The 16,438-nt window shown below is 38.6% G+C and overlaps 1 protein-coding gene across 2 annotated transcripts in view; it reads left to right on the forward strand.

Annotated features, from left to right (window-relative positions):
- LOC129721800 (sex peptide receptor) overlaps positions 1-16,438 on the forward strand; it is a 163,726-nt gene that overhangs the window by 67,721 nt on the left and 79,567 nt on the right. For both annotated transcript variants that reach the window (XM_055674799.1, XM_055674798.1), the window contains exon 3: positions 12,027-12,157. In XM_055674799.1, the coding sequence (XP_055530774.1) occupies positions 12,027-12,157 (131 nt within the window). The remainder of the gene's footprint in view (positions 1-12,026; positions 12,158-16,438) is intronic.

The following is a 16,438-nucleotide window of genomic DNA, read 5'->3' on the forward strand; positions in this document are numbered from 1 at the left end:
TTCCTTTTTGATAGATTCATTCTAACCAGAATAGACATCTCCGAGAAAATGTCTCAACAAAGGCATTAATCATTTCCCTCATAGTCTATCACAGAATATTATCTCATTGCAGTGGTGTTTTTACACTCATGTCGAGTGTTCAGACAAAAAAAATATTAATGTGTCTTGTCGGCAGCGGTAGCAGACCGGAACGGATGAAACGGTTTTGGTAAAAATCCCAAGCGCTCAGCTCAGCAACAGACCGAATCTACGCGTTTCCTGTTGTCAGAAGAAAATAAGTGGGGCCTTTTTGCCAAGTTTTTTTCACCGTTGTGGGGAAAAAGCGACGATGCGTGCATATGACTTTCGCATTTTCAGCACTCGCGAAGCACTCTAGCCGGCAAGCATTTGTTCGGCTTTCGAGGATGTTCGAGGGCTTATTTTGGGCACGAGATAAGCTCTATCGCAATAGCTCCACTCATCAGGGCCCAGTAGTAGGGGTAGGACACACTCACAAGGACAAGAGAGAGTAAAAAATGAACATCTCACATGAAACACACCAGCGGCGGCGGCGGTGGCATCGCTCACTTCATTAATCACCAATTCCCAGCGCTGCTGAGCTGTGCATATTCTTCATTTTCGCGTGCTTTATCCTGATCCAACAATTTATTTGCAGCGTACAGGGGGATAGATATTGAAAAGGCTCTTTGGAGGGTAGAAATCGTTGAATGTCACTCCTCGTTGATGAGAGGAAATTAATAATAGCCACAGCTATTACAAGTTTGCTAAAAAAGTGAAGAACGTCAAGGTATACATCATCGAATGAGTTTCGCATAATTATGAGTTTATTATTATCTGTAATTAGTTTTTGAATTCAACTGGTACACTTTTGTGTTTGCTCAGAGCCTAAGACGCGCATAACCATCAGGCTATTATAAATGATTGATGATTATCAGTAATTTCAATCGATATTTAACGTTTCGGTAAATTATTTTTCTTTTACAGTCTCAGCACAATTACTAGTAAATAAATTTTCAACAGAGGCCATTGAATTACTCAAAGCTTAGAGTATGTTTTTACCTTACAGTACGGACCCTTTAGTAGACGTTTTAATAGCACAAAAAAAAACAAAAAAGTCGTTCAAAACCCATGGAGTTGCAAATTATATCGAGCCACAAACCCCCGTTTGGTTTCTTGTCTTAGTGATGTAGTAATCAATGATCAGTACTTGAAAATCAGTTGTGTTGAGTGATTGGAGCAGCTCCTGATTTAATGTCATACTACTTCATTCACTCAAAACACCGAAGATCTGAATGTTCTGACATAGTATCATAGCTTAGTGAGAACAATACAAGATTGAAGTGCATATGAGCATATTTGGGTAAAATAGCGTGAAACACTCGTGCCCATAAAATACACAAAGACACAATAGCAGTGAAAATTTAGCAAAACACTTGAAAATATGCGATCAATCGAACTTTACAATCGGTAATGCATTTGAAAAAGTTGCTGCAACAACTGAGCTTGAAATTTAGTCCTATCCAAAAAAAAATTTTATTTACAGAGGGCTCTGGACCTTGCGGAATGCCTCCAGCACCTATGAAAAACCTTTTGTTTCAAAACTAATTCTCCTATTGTTTTGCCGTTCAATATGGTGCTGAAAACTGCATTTATCTCAAAACTATGGAAAAGTTAATTTTTGGTGCATATTTAAAAAGCACTTTTCGGCGGTTCTGAGCTTAATTTGGGATCATTCCCTATATTGGCGTTTTCTGGCCTTAGGAAGCACTTTTTAGCGGTTCTGAGCTTAATTTGGGATCATTTTCGTTTTTGGCCTTTTCTGGCCTTAGGAAGCACTTTTCGTCGATTCTGAGCTTAATTTGGGATCATTTCCTATTTTGGACTTTTCTGGTCTTTAGAAGGCGTTTTCGGCTATTCTGAGCTTAATTTGGGTTCATTTTCGTTTTTGGCCTTTTCTGGTCTTAGGAAGCACTTTTTGGCGATTCTCAGCTTAATTTGGGATTATTTTCTGTTTTGGCGTTTTCTGGCCATACTCTTCGACGATTCTGAGCTTAATTCGGGATCATTTTTTATTTTAGCCTTTTCTGGCCTTTAGAAGACGTTTTCGGCGATTCTGAGCTTAATTTAGGATCATTTCCTATTTTTGCGTTTTCTGGCCTTAGGAAGGAACTTTAAAGCGATTTTTATCTGAATTTGGGATCATTTTCGTTTTTGGCCTTTCCTGGCCTAAGGAAGCACTTTTTGGTGATTCTGAGCTTAATTTGGGATCATTTCCTATTTTTGCGTTTTCTGGCCTTTAGAATGCGTTTTCGGCGATTCTGAGATTAATTTTGTATCATTTTGTATTTTGGCGTTTTCTGGCCTTAGGAAGCACTTTTTATCGATTCTGAGCATAATATGGGATCATTTTCTTTTTTGGCCTATTCTAGGCTTTCAAAGACGTTTTCGGCGATTCTGAGCTTAATTTAGGATCATTTCTTTTAATTTTGCGTTTTCAGGCCTTAAAAATGCGTTATCGGCGATTCTGAGCTTAATTTGGGATCATTTTCTGTTCTGGTCTTTTCTAGCCTTAGGAAGCACTTTTTATCGATTCTGAGCTTAATTTGGGATCATTTTCTATTTTTGCCTTTTCTGGCCTTAGGAAGCACTTTTTATCGATTCTGAGCTGAATTTGGGATCATTTCCTATTGTGGCCTTTTCTGGTCTTTAGAAGGCGTTTTCGGCGATTCTGAGCTTAATTTGAGATCATTTTCTGTTTTGGCCTTTTCTGGCCTTAGGAAGGAACTTTTTAGCGATTCTGATCTGAATTTGGGATCATTTTCGTTTTTGGCCTTTTCTGGCCTAAGGAAGCACTTTTTGGTGATTCTGAGATTAATTTTGTATCATTTTGTATTTTGGCCTTCTATGGCCTTAGGAAGCACTTTTTATCGATTCTGAGCATAATATGGAATCTTTTTTTTTTTTTGCCTTTTCTAGGCTTTCAAAGACGTTTTCGGCGATTCTGAGCTTAATTTAGGATCATTTCTTAATTTTGCGTTTTCTGGCCTTAAAAATGCGCTATCGGCGATTCTGAGCTTAATTTGGGATCATTTTCTGTTTTGGTCTTTTCTAGCCTTAGGAAGCACTTTTTATCGATTCTGAGCTTAATTTGGGATCATTTCTTATTTTGGCCTTTTCTGGCCTAAGGAAGCACTTTTTACCGATCCTGAGCTGAATTTGGGATCATTTCCTATTTTGGCCTTTTCTGGCCATAGGAAGCACTTTTTATCGATTCTGAGCATAATATGGGATCATTTTCTTTTTTGGCCTTTTCTAGGCTTTCAAAGACGTTTTCGGCGATTCTGAGCTTAATTTAGGATCATTTCTTAATTTTGCGTTCTCTGGCCTTAAAAATGCATTATCGGCGATTCTGAGCTTAATTTGGGATCATTTTCTGTTCTGGTCTTTTCTAGCCTTAGGAAGCACTTTTTATCGATTCTGAGCTCAATTTGGGATCATTTCCTATTTTTGCCTTTTCTGGTCTTTAGAAGGCGTTTTCGGCGATGCTGAGCTTAATTTGAGATCATTTTCTGTTTTGGCCTTTTCTGGCCTTAGGAAGGAACTTTTTAGCGATTCTGATCTGAATTTGGGATCATTTTCGTTTTTGGCCTTTTCTGGCCTAAGGAAGCACTTTTTGGTGATTCTGAGCTTAATTTGGGATCATTTCCTATTTTGGCCTTTTCTGGCCTTTAGAATTTAGAATTTTCGGCGAGCTTAATTTGGGATCATTTTAGTTTTTGGCCTTTTCTGGCCTTAGATAGCACTGCACCAGTGTTTTATTTTGCCGTTTTCGTGCGATTAATTAAATAGCGTTTCAAATGTTGATTATACCCATAATGTATGTTCGGAGAAGTTTCAAGATATTCAAAAATACATTTTTCAATGTATGTATGAGTGATCAATCCACCTAAGAGTGAGATAGAAAATTAATTTTTTTAACAGATTGAGATAGACGCATGGTGTCTCCGGCAAAATTTTAGGTGATCTCAAAATAATAAACTTTGTCGAAGACATCATGCGTCTATCTCTTATATGTTACGAGCAACATAAAGTTTTCTATGAAGAGGTCCTGAAAATCACAATTTTCTTTATAACTTTTTTCTCAGATTTTTCCGAGTTTTCAAACCTTCTACAAAGTTATCAGTCATCCCAATATGCATGTTTATGCTGAACATTGTTATTTTTTATCTCCCAAAATAAAAAAGTTATTGACATATTTCGATATTTTTGGGGATACTTTCACCTCAACCATCTCAAAATTACGCAATTTTACGCACGTGGCAGTTTCATACGATGAAATAACTATCCTTAGACTTTCAATTAAAGGTACACACTTTGGTATGTAAGACTATGTAAGCAGCCTTTTCGCCTGTTTTTCAAAGCTATTCGGTGCCGATTTTTGTATACAAAAATTTGAAAATAAATCAGTTTTGAGTTTCAAAAGTGGCCCCAAACGATCCTGAGCTAAACATGCATGCATGCTTGATAAGGTTACAAAAAATGGAGAAAATGTTAGGAAAAGATTAACTAAAAATTGAGTTTTTTTTATATTCAGTTATATATTCAGTATTGTAAGCATATATTGACATTCCAAATCGCTACCCGTCAAATGAGCTGGCATTTGCGACGGGAATGAAGCTTCGGGTAGAGAAGCAAACGGATGCGGCTGAGCTGATTAATGAAGCTACCCTAAGAACTCCTTCTTGATTAAGCAAAATTAGGGATTCCTGGAGTAGAGCAGAAAGTCACCTATACGGATGTGGAAGCTCTGGCACTCATGGTGGAAAGCGATTTGTCAGTCTCGCAGTACAACAATACCCAGTAAGGCGCAAAAAAAAACGAAATGCAAATATGTATCCCCCTTACTATAGATTGCTAATGGCTAGAAAGAGTTGCTATCCAGCGGATGAATTTGTCGTTACAGGCAGGTTTTTTTACGCGGTTTTTTTACGAGATTTTTTTACGCGGATTTTTGAATTAACGCGGTTTTCTACGCGGATTTTTGAATTAACGCGGTTTTTTACGCGGATTTTTTAATTTACCGCGATTTTTTTTACGCGATACCGCGCTAATTCAAAATTTTTTTACGAATTTCCGAATTAACGTGGGTTTGGAACCAAAAACGTTTAATTGTTTATCTAGTATAAGACATTGTCCAAAAAATACTCTCCGCCCACCGAAAGATCCGGAATGACCGTCAAGGAGGACAATTAAATACCGTATTAAATACTGGCTCTAGAGTGTCTCGGGTTTTTTTCTAAAGCCCTTCTTGCTGGACTACTTTACGCGTATTTTTTAAAAAACGTGGTTTTTTACGCGGATTTTTGAATTAACGCGGTTTTTTACGAGGTACGTATCCCCCGCGTAAAAAAACCTGACTGTATATCGGAAACAAAGATTGAAATCAAACTACAACATTTACTTGACTTAACAGCCGAGCGTATCATCGAGGTGAACGAAGGGAAATTAATCAATCTCACGGATGCAGAGTTTCTGTATATGGAGATGACGATGGAATATGGGATCTGCCGTCCATCCGGGAATCCGGAGTATAACCAAATCTTCGAGAATGATGATGGAACAAAAACCGAGGCGAGCATTTTCATGTCCTCACTTGTTCCAATTAGAGCTGCTTCGAAGCATCACGTTCTTTTCCATAATCCACGTCCATCATCTACATTAAAACATTTTCGGAAGACGCGAAATCTCTGCTCGCTCCTTTTGAAATCGGGGAAGAAGAATAAATTGAATTTGAAAAAAGCTACTATTTGCATCCACGCTCACAATACTAAATATATAACTGAATATAAGAAAAACCTCAATTTTTAGTTAATCTATTTCTAATATTTTCTCCACTTTTTGTAACCTCATCAAACATGCATGCATGTTTAGCTCAAGATCGGTCGGGGCCACTTTCGAAACTCAAAACTACTTTGTTTTCAAATTTTTGTATACAAAAATCGGCACCAAATAGCTTTGAAAAACAGGCGAGAAGGCTGCTTACATACTCTTACATACCAAAGTCTAAGGATAGTTATTTCATCGTATGAAACTGCCACGTGCGTAAAATTGCGTAATTTTGAGATGGTTGAGGTGAAAGTATCCCCAAATAATCGAAATATGTCAAATAACTTTTTTATTTTGGGAGATAAAAAATAACAATGTTCAGCATAAACATGCATATTGGGATGACTGATAACTCTGTTGAAGGTTTGAAAATTCGGAAAAATCTGAGAAAAAAGTTATAAGGAAAATTGTGATTTTCAGGACCTCTTCATAGAAAACTTTATGTTGCTCGTAATATATAAGAGATAGAATCATGATGTCTTCGGCAAAATTTATTGTTTTGAGATCACCTAAAATTTTGCCTAAGACACCATGCATCTATCTCAATCTGTAAAAAAATAAATTTTCTATCTCACTTTTAAGTGGATTGATCACTCATATTCTTAAATCTTAAGATGCATTTTTCAATATCTTGAAACCCCCCCGAACATACATTATGGGTATAATCAACATTTGAAACGCTATTCAATAAATCGCACGTAAACGGCAAAATAAAACACTGTGCACTGGTGATTCTGAGCATAATTTGGGATCATTTTGTATTTTGGCCTTTTATGGCCTTAGGAAGCACTTTTTATCGATTCTGAGCTTAATTTGGGATCATTTCCTATTTTGGCGTTTTCTGGCCTTTAGAAGGCGATTTCGGCGATTCTGAGCCTAATTTTCTGTTTTGGTCTGGCCTTAGGAAGCACGTTTTAGCGATTCTAAGCTTAATTTAGGATTATTTTCCTTTATGGTCTTTTCTGGCCTTAGGAAGCACTTTTCGGCGATTCTGAGCTTAATTTGAGATCATTTCCTATTTTGGCGTTTTTTGGCTTAAGGAAGCAGTTTTTAGCGATTCTGAGCTTAATTTGGGATCATTTCCTATTTTGGCCTTTTCTTGCCTTAGGAAGCACTTTTTAGCGATTCTGAGCTTAATTTGGGATCATTTTCTATTTTGGCCTTTTCTTGCCTTAGGAAGCACTTCTAAGCGATTCTGAGCTTAATTTTGGATCATTTCCTATTTTGGCCTTTTCTGGCCTTAGGAAGCATCTTTTGGCGATTCTGAGCTTAATTTGGGATCATTTCCTATTTTTGCGTTTTCTGGCATTAGGAAGCACTTTTCGGCGATTCTGAGCTTAATTTGGGATCATTTCCTGTTTCGGTCTTTTCTGGCCTTAAGAAGCACTTTCCGGCGATTCTGAGCTTAATTAGGGATAATTTACGTGTTTGGCCTTTTCTGGCATAAGGAAGCCCTTTCCGGCGATTCTGGCCTTAGGAAGCACTGTTTGTCTGTCTGTCTGTCTGTCTGTCTGTCTGTCTGTCTGTCTGTCTGTCTGTCTGTCTGTCTGTCTGTCTGTCTGTCTGTCTGTCTGTCTGTCTGTCTGTCTGTCTGTCTGTCTGTCTGTCTGTCTGTCTGTCAGTCTGTCTGTCTGTCTGTCTGTCTGTCTGTCTGTCTGTCTGTCTGTCTGTCTGTCTGTCTGTCTGTCTGTCTGTCTGTCTGTCTGTCTGTCTGTCTGTCTGTCTGTCTGTCTGTCTGTCTGTCTGTCTGTCTGTCTGTCTGTCTGTCTGTCTGTCTGTCTGTCTGTCTGTCTGTCTGTCTGTCTGTCTGTCTGTCTGTCTGTCTGTCTGTCTGTCTGTCTGTCTGTCTGTCTGTCTGTCTGTCTGTCTGTCTGTCTGTCTGTCTGTCTGTCTGTCTGTCTGTCTGTCTGTCTGTCTGTCTGTCTGTCTGTCTGTCTGTCTGTCTGTCTGTCTGTCTGTCTGTCTGTCTGTCTGTCTGTCTGTCTGTCTGTCTGTCTGTCTGTCTGTCTGTCTGTCTGTCTGTCTGTCTGTCTGTCTGTCTGTCTGTCTGTCTGTCTGTCTGTCTGTCTGTCTGTCTGTCTGTCTGTCTGTCTGTCTGTCTGTCTGTCTGTCTGTCTGTCTGTCTGTCTGTCTGTCTGTCTGTCTGTCTGTCTGTCTGTCTGTCTGTCTGTCTGTTCGTCTGTCTGTCTGTCTGTCTGTCTGTCTGTCTGTCTGTCTGTCTGTCTGTCTGTCAGGAATGGTTCTTATGATAGTTTGAGACCCCTCTCTCCTCTGAAACCCAAATTTTTGCATAACTCGAGAACTAATCGAGCAAATGATGCTGAACTTGGCACGTTAATGTATTAAGAACCATGAAATATTTTTATGGTAAGAGCAAGAAATAGTTCTATGGTAGATCGACATTCGCTAATCCCTAAGCAAAACACAAAAAGGTCACATGATTACTCGCATCGGAAACGACTTACCGTAAGCTGAACCATTAGGCATATATTTCACACACTTGTCATTTTTCAATTTGCCTTTTTTGCTTTGTTGTGTGAAAATGTCGGAATAACCACCATTTGCACCACCGAATGATTGTTGAAACTTATGATGAAGACTACATAAAGGAAAGAACTTGTTGCGAATAGTTTCAACGCTACAAAAATGGCGATTTCGACGTCGAAGAAAAAGCGGCTCTAGATCGAAATTTCCCCAGAAACTTTTCCCTAGAACGCTGTCGACTGGTTAACTTAGCGTCTCCACCGATTTAACATTGAAAGGCGGCGCACGGTTATCGTTCTTATCGTTCGCGTTGTAGTCGGTGGAAGCTTTTGATGCATTTTTGTATTGGCTAGGAGCACCAAAATTCACAGGAATGGTTAAATAGCTATGACTGTCATTTTTTTGTAGTTTGAGCTTTAGGACCGCACATGTGTTGTCCAGTGAAATTTAAGATACACCAGCTGTAAAAATTTCATCAAGTTCAATGCAACAGCTCTTGAAACATGCCTATTTCTTGAATCTAATAAAATTTGATGTATCATTCTTAAGTAAAAATCTTCAAGTTATTCATATTTGTTTGAAAAAAAAATCAACATCGCATTTTTGTGATCCGTTTCACGTATTCCAACTCATTTTTGACATTTTTAACAATTAACAATTACACCTGAATTTGAAAGATTTGTGCTTAACATATGCCTTAAAAAATCTGTCCTAGATTTAAAATAATTATTCTAAGGGAACATATGTTCCAATTGTTTATCCTTTACAGATTCTAAACAGTAAGCGTCGTTTAACTTACGCTACTAACATCGAATTTATCTCAAAACGGAACAAAACTACCTCCAGCATCCATCGGGAATGTATGCAGTAGTAATATTTTCTCTTCAAATGGTTGAAAATTGTGTGCCTTCAAAAATAATAAATCCTACTGCGCGCAATAACGACGATGCGGTATTTAACATTCAACTCATTGACATTCAAAGCACATTTTTTCAGGGGTGGGGGAAGGAGTGGGATGTTGCAGTGAGCTTCATTTACCTGCTGCATGCACTAGACATACTTTTATTAAGCAATTGCATGATCAGATTCGTTGAGTCAAGGCCAGATTTTTTGTCATCAAATTATGAAATTTGGTAAGTTGACTGTTTCAATGAGCGGACATTCATTAGCCGGTTTCATTAAAAGGCATCCGAGGTGAAATGATTTAAACTGCAATGGATGTCTAGTACCAAATTATATTTTTACATTTAATCCATGATTGAAATTGTTCTTCTTTGATATTAAATTTCCGGTGTCCATCGCGAGTCGGATCGTACCCTAGTGATCAGCACTGCCGCTCCGAACCAATCTCCCAGTGAAACGAATTTGTGCACTTCTATGGCCACAAAAAATAAAACCGCTTACGATGGAAGCTCTACTCGGTCCTCTATCGGATTACAATTTTTCGGTGCGGAAATCTCCCATCATAACACCGCGAGCGCAGTGAGTGCTGCAGCACCATCATCAGCTCCTGTGTGGCAGACCCAGATTACAAAATTCCCATTTCAACAAGCCAAGCACCTTCGCGTCATCATACGTTAAAACCATCCCGAATACAGCCCCAAAGGGTTTGGCTTCGGTACCTCCCTTGCTCTTACCGTGGCCAACCGGAAATGGTTCCGCCTGTCCGCTTGCTGTTTTCATCCCGGTTTGCTTGACTGCTTTCACACAACCACAGCCGGTGGGAAATTTGTTAACGAGCGCTATCCGCTTTTACGGCCCACGTAAAGGCAACGTGCCGTGTCGGTTCTAATTGCAGCCCGGGAATTTTTTAGCCCTGACAGTATCCGGGATGTTTCACAGGGGCACCGAGGAAAAATCTCCGCGGCGATTCGCCACGCGCACACAGAGACGTGTGCACGCGTTCCGAAGCGAGTGGACACCTGGGACTGATTTATTCTCCAGTGAAGGCTGCTTCAGCCGGAAAATTCATCGGCAAAAAGAAAAATGAGGCCATTATCCGGTTAGCGGCAATTAACGATGCAGTTATGAATTTAAAATTATGACAATATGTTTTTTTTTTGTTCTCATTGGAATTGACATCATCGATTGTTGTAATTAACGATCATTTTTACAAGGGGGAATTCCGCGGCATTTCACTCAGCTCTTGGTGACTTTGTATACTTTTATTTTGAATGGGACCAAAGTTTTTCCTAACGATACTTTTTTATTCCTATTCCTCGTTTTCCTAACAACAACTGGACCACTTAAAAAAATGGAAGAATCTAGTTCAAACTGTATCTTTGGCATCTTTAGCAACCATTAATGGCTATTCAATCTGGACATTCAAATCATCTGCTAAGTATTGAAGAAGTATGAACAATCTAATTATCTCGCTCAATTCCAGTTCCGTTAGTGTCGGAAATTTTTTGCTAAGAATAACAAACACAATTTGTTTTGAAGGCCCTACACATTTGTACTGGTCAACAGGAAGACGGAAACTGAAGGCGAGTAAGCAGAATTCACTGTGAAAGCCGTACACACCTGTACGAATCAGCAAAAAGCCCCAGGGTAATTTAACGATCTTACAACTTTTCTTCAAATTTCACCACTTAATCTGAGACGGTGTTGTGAACTCCATACATGAGCTCGTGAGGAATCCCTCAAAGCTTTAAATGCGAAAAAAAAATTAAAAAAAAAAACACGAACATTCAGCTTTCGAGAACGGAACGATTGAAATGCCCCACCCATGTTCTAAAGATTAATTGCAACAGAGCAGGGCAACAGATGATCATACCTTTTTCATTGGCGCAATTCATCACGCTTGACTTCCCGGTCAACACGGGATAATTACAAACTTGTTGATCCCAAAATCTGAACTTTCCGCTGTAATCCGTTTAACGCTTGGATGCAGCGGTACTCGAACGAGGAGGCATGCAACGGCTCTCTGTGCTGTGGTGCCGATAATTCCGATCCAGTCAAACTGCAAAACCCGTGTCGAGTCACGATGCTTTCGAGCAGCGCTCTAGGGTGGGTGTAATAGCCGCGAAAAAGTAACTCCTGCTCGAGCGTTGTCGGTGCTTCGATATTTATCTCACGTCGGTCCTAGCCAATCCCAGCGAACTATCAGTTATCAAAAGCTCTCAATTGGATGAAACAAATGCGCGCTTCCGTTAGGCACACCAGTGCTTCTGCTGTTGGAGCTGGGAAGTAGCAACTAGGTAGATCTTGCACTGTGCATCCGGGGCACCATCCTTCCGTAGCTTTGCAAAAATATAGGTCAACCGTAACAAATGATACGGGGAAACCATTGCCCGGCTGAACGCTTCGCCAGCCAAAGTGCAATGCGAACGAAATCATCGTTCGTATTTCGCTCCAGAGGATCGTCTTTTTCACCCTGGAAAGTGGGATGCCGGAGCGGTCGGTGGTTAGAGGTTCTGTGTAGGTACAGGTTGGATGTTGGAGTCACCGCACTAGAGCTAACTGGGTGTATATTTGCGGTTTATGCAGGTCGACACGTGTTTTTACTGGCAAACTAGCTCTGACAGATAAACTGCCACTGGCTTTCAAACGACGCTCAAACAGCGGAAGGCAAAACGTCTCACTCACTTATGTAGAGTTCAAAGCTTTGACTAATTAATGAAACTTTCAACCTTTTCTTTTTATCTTTCTCGCAGGAATGGCACTGTGTGACATGTTCACCCTACTCTTTCCGGCACCCGGCCTACTGTACATGTACACGTTTGGCAATCATTACAAGCCGCTATCGCCGATAGCAGCCTGCTACGTTTGGAATGCACTGAACGAGGTAAGTTGTACCGAACAGGACATCCTGCTTGCCAGGTGGAGTAAATGTTTACAGTTCATTACGCGGACGTGAGCATTTCTCATAACGTTGGCCGGAGCGACGATAAGCTGCTTAATGGATTGTAGCATACGTATTATTGTTGTTAAAATAGCCTCCATTGAACCATAACACATTAGTAGGGGCCAATTTTCTACTGTGATTGCCATTTAGGCAGTAATTGAATAGCGTAGCAAATTCTTCATGGAAAAACGGTATTTAAAAAGGTATGCCTGGTACGAGAGTTCCTGAGAATAAAACTTTGACAATAGGATATTTTTTCAAGGTACTACCCACATAATCATGAGCCAAATGAACTGGAAATTAAAGCACAAAAGCTACTAAAATGTTCAATGCGATCTCACCCTAATGTGTATTTTCATATAATGTCTTTGCTACATCTGTGCGATTTGCCTTTGGTAGGAGCTTTTGGACATAGAACTACGCAAATTGTTATCCATCAAATATTTGATAAAATATCTTGAAAGGCCCGTTTTTATTGTTTATGTGGACAAAAACAATATAATTCCATACAAATGAATCAAACTGAACAACTAATCCAAATCCAAAGACTTTCGTCCTCAACACAACCGACACTAAAGTATACAAAAGATTTGATTATTTGTGAACGATCTTGGTTTAACATGGGGATACATAAAATTAACAGTTTCTTTGCGAAATCGGTGATTTTTTCTCACCAATGTACATAGACCACTCTGACTTCATATATATTTTACTGGAATCCTCATATCGTTTCGGAACAGAGTGGTCTATGTACATAAACATAAATAAAAATGACGTTAACTCGTACAAAATGGCTACTGTCACATGTTATATGGTGTACATGGCATGTCACATGTAACATGTGACGTGTAACATTACATGTAACACAAAATGTTACATATTACATGATATTTGCCTTTTTTCATTTTTCGTGCTACATTACGTGTAACATGTTACAAACCGCGTGTAACATGTTACAGCACAAGTGACAAGTTACATATTACATGTAATATGTCACTTGTCACATGTTACATGATGGTATTACCTCGATTTATGTACATAGACCACTCTGTTCCGAAACAAAATGGCCATTCTCCGAAATTCGGACGAAATTTCAACATGGTATGAATCAGCTTCAAAGTTCGATTTTTCGAAATTTTTCTGGTCTCCTAACTTCAGTTTCTTGAGTAGATGCGGATTATGTAAAAAACTCATTTTTAAAAAAATGGTCTTTAGACCACTTTGTTCCGCAACGGCTCATATTCAAAAATACATCTAGTTTCGAGATTTTTTTTCTTTGATTGATTATTGTTCTATTTTTCATCTCATTAAGCCGCCTCTATTGAAGAATGCTCGGATTGAACACCAGATTTACACGAAATCATTGAACAAATAAACAAAATAAGATTACATGATCTCACGAAATCGCCCAACAATGGAAATTTAGTAAACTTAGCTAGGTTTATCCTGAATTTTGTAAAACAAACCATTTTTCACAACACTCCCATACTTATCGCCCTAAACCTAAATCACTGCTCAATTATTCATCACACTGGTAATCGCTTTGTGAATGAACGTAGCCGCATACCTTAGTCGTAGGTTACCGCTATAGTTGTTTACATGCAATATTGGTAATCTAGGCAACCCCTGCAGTGCTGTCGATTTATGTCAATTATATCGGAATAATTCAACATTTACAGTATGATTTTTTCGTATTAACAGAAACTGATTTGGCAACCTTGAATTATCTTCAACCTTGAATTATCCTACAGACTATAGCTTGATTTCACGGTTTCAATCATAACAGAGACCTAACATTTTTCAACATAACATAACATAGTGTCTTACGGATTGAAGTGTTCAAGATAACCTCGTAGTGCCTAAGCCTTCCTTAAGACGGGCTTCACTAAAATCACTATAAATCTTTAATAAACTCTTAGAAAATGTTTATAAAGATTTACACTGACTTTACCGAAGCACATCTGAAGGTGGGCTCGGGCACTAGAGGGTTAAGAGTCATTTCTATGATAGAATTCATCATTTTTTTAAGAACAAATATTACATCAATTTTCACATATTATACTCGGATTATTACTTCGAATACAACAGCATAATTGATTACCGTTTTGATTCAAACTACGAACAGTCTCAAACTCCGAACACTTCACAATTAAAATTGAACTATCATAGCTAGTGTAATAAAAGGAATGATAATAATATACCATTTCGTTCCTTGGAATGTCCTGCACTCAGTGATGTATAGCTCTTCACTGTAGGGTCACTTCCGAGGAATCAGCAGGCGTTGTAAAAAGTAAGTATTCAGACGGTTTGCCTATCTATCTCTTAGCGATTACGTTGAAGTGTTCGGAATTGGAATCAAAGCCAATTCTAAATTCTCCTTGTTTCAATGTACAAAACGTGTTTAAATCTATATAAATAGCACTTAATTATAACAACAATAAAATAACCAACATGCTTAACCCTTAAGATCGACGGGAAAGTTCATTTTTCGTTGATTTTTAAGTGCGAGAAGATACATCATAGCCTAAGTGTTCTAAATTTGATGCAGTACGGTATATTTGGCAATTCAAGGATGTTTTCCAGAAACCGGAAGTCGCCAATTCGAATTTCGAAATGAAGTATAGAGTTGATTTCTGGTTTCTGAGCATCATCTCGAGTACTAACAAACTCACATTGCGTTATGCTTGTCTCTCTTAGACTGATTTCTATTCTAGGGGAACTGCTCCATTATTCATCTCATTAAGCCGATATTCACGAAGAATGCACGGATTAAACAACAAATTTTCATGAAATCATTGAACGAATAAACAAAATTCGTGCTCTTATAGAATCGTTCAGTATTGTATATTTAGTAAACTTAGCTAGATTTATCCTGAATTTTGTAAAACAAACCATTTTGCACAACGCTTCCATATCCATCTCAAAACTTAAATCACTGTTCAATTATTCATCTCACGACGCCCCCATATTCATCACACTGCAGTGCACTATTAATCATGAATGAATCACATTATCGTGAATGAACGTAGCCGCAGCCCGTCGTAGTAGGTTACCCAGATATCCGCTGTAGTTGTTTACGTGCAAATATGGTAACCCAGGTAACCACGGCAGTGCTGTCCATTTATATCAATTATGTCGGAATAATTCAAAATTTTCAGTATGATTTGTTCGTATTAACAGAAACCGATTTGGCAACTTTTGATTTTCTTCAAGGCAGTGAAAACAGATGAAAATACATACAGTTGAAATTTAGGAATTGTAGAAATTCATCTCATATATTTCTGCTAATTCAAGCTGGTTTTTGGAAATTTGAGATGAACGTTTCAAAGATTAAAGTATTCTTAGTGTAGTGAGGGATTTTGTTTAGTGATTAAAATTAAAAATGGTCCGCTAGAGATGAGAAAAACTTTGGTTGGCTGCTGAACGAGTCCCGTTGTAGCCGTACAGAACAATGCACGGATTTGGTTTTCTGAGGTAGGTGATTGAATTAAATGAGTTTTCGAGTGCAGATGTCTGATTATTGTATCAAATTTAGAGCTTTTTGAGGATTTTACTTTATGAGATATCTAAAGTGGACTAAGAAGAATCCATTCCATGGATTAGCAGATCGATTTAGTTAGAAAATATGCGTTTTTTTGTTTTCAATTGTGTTTTCTTGATGTATGAGATGAATATATGGGCTGAGATGAATAATGAAGCAGGTCCCCTATCTAGAAATTCCAAATGGCGTCTAAAGTTGATTTCTGGCCTCTTGATATAATACCGTTTCCGCAAATCATATTTTCATCATATCTGGTCACTTTAGGCTGTTAATCAGAAACTGCCGTCATCTTCGCCATCGAAATACCCAGATTAGGTAATACTTTGCTATTTTAGAATGTACTCAAGCAACCAGAAGAAGTCATCTGGATTTAAAATGGTGTTTAAGATTCCTGGCCTCTGGGATATAGTACAGGTTTCAAGAACTCATATTAAATGCTATTTATCCATTCTTTGGATGTACCTCGAAGAACGCTGTCGAATGGTTAACCTAGCGTCTCCACCGATCCAGAAGTGAAAGGAGGCGCACGATTATCGTTCGCGTTGAAGTGGGTGTGTGCTTTTGACGCGTTTCTGCAATGGCCACCCGGAACACAAAACAAAAATATAACATAGCTGTTAGTTTGTTATGAGTAAAATCTTTCAGGTGTTGCACAAACAGAAGTCATAACAAAAATGATT

This window comes from Wyeomyia smithii, chromosome 2, assembly GCF_029784165.1.
Source record: "Wyeomyia smithii strain HCP4-BCI-WySm-NY-G18 chromosome 2, ASM2978416v1, whole genome shotgun sequence".
NCBI lineage: Eukaryota > Metazoa > Arthropoda > Insecta > Diptera > Culicidae > Wyeomyia > Wyeomyia smithii.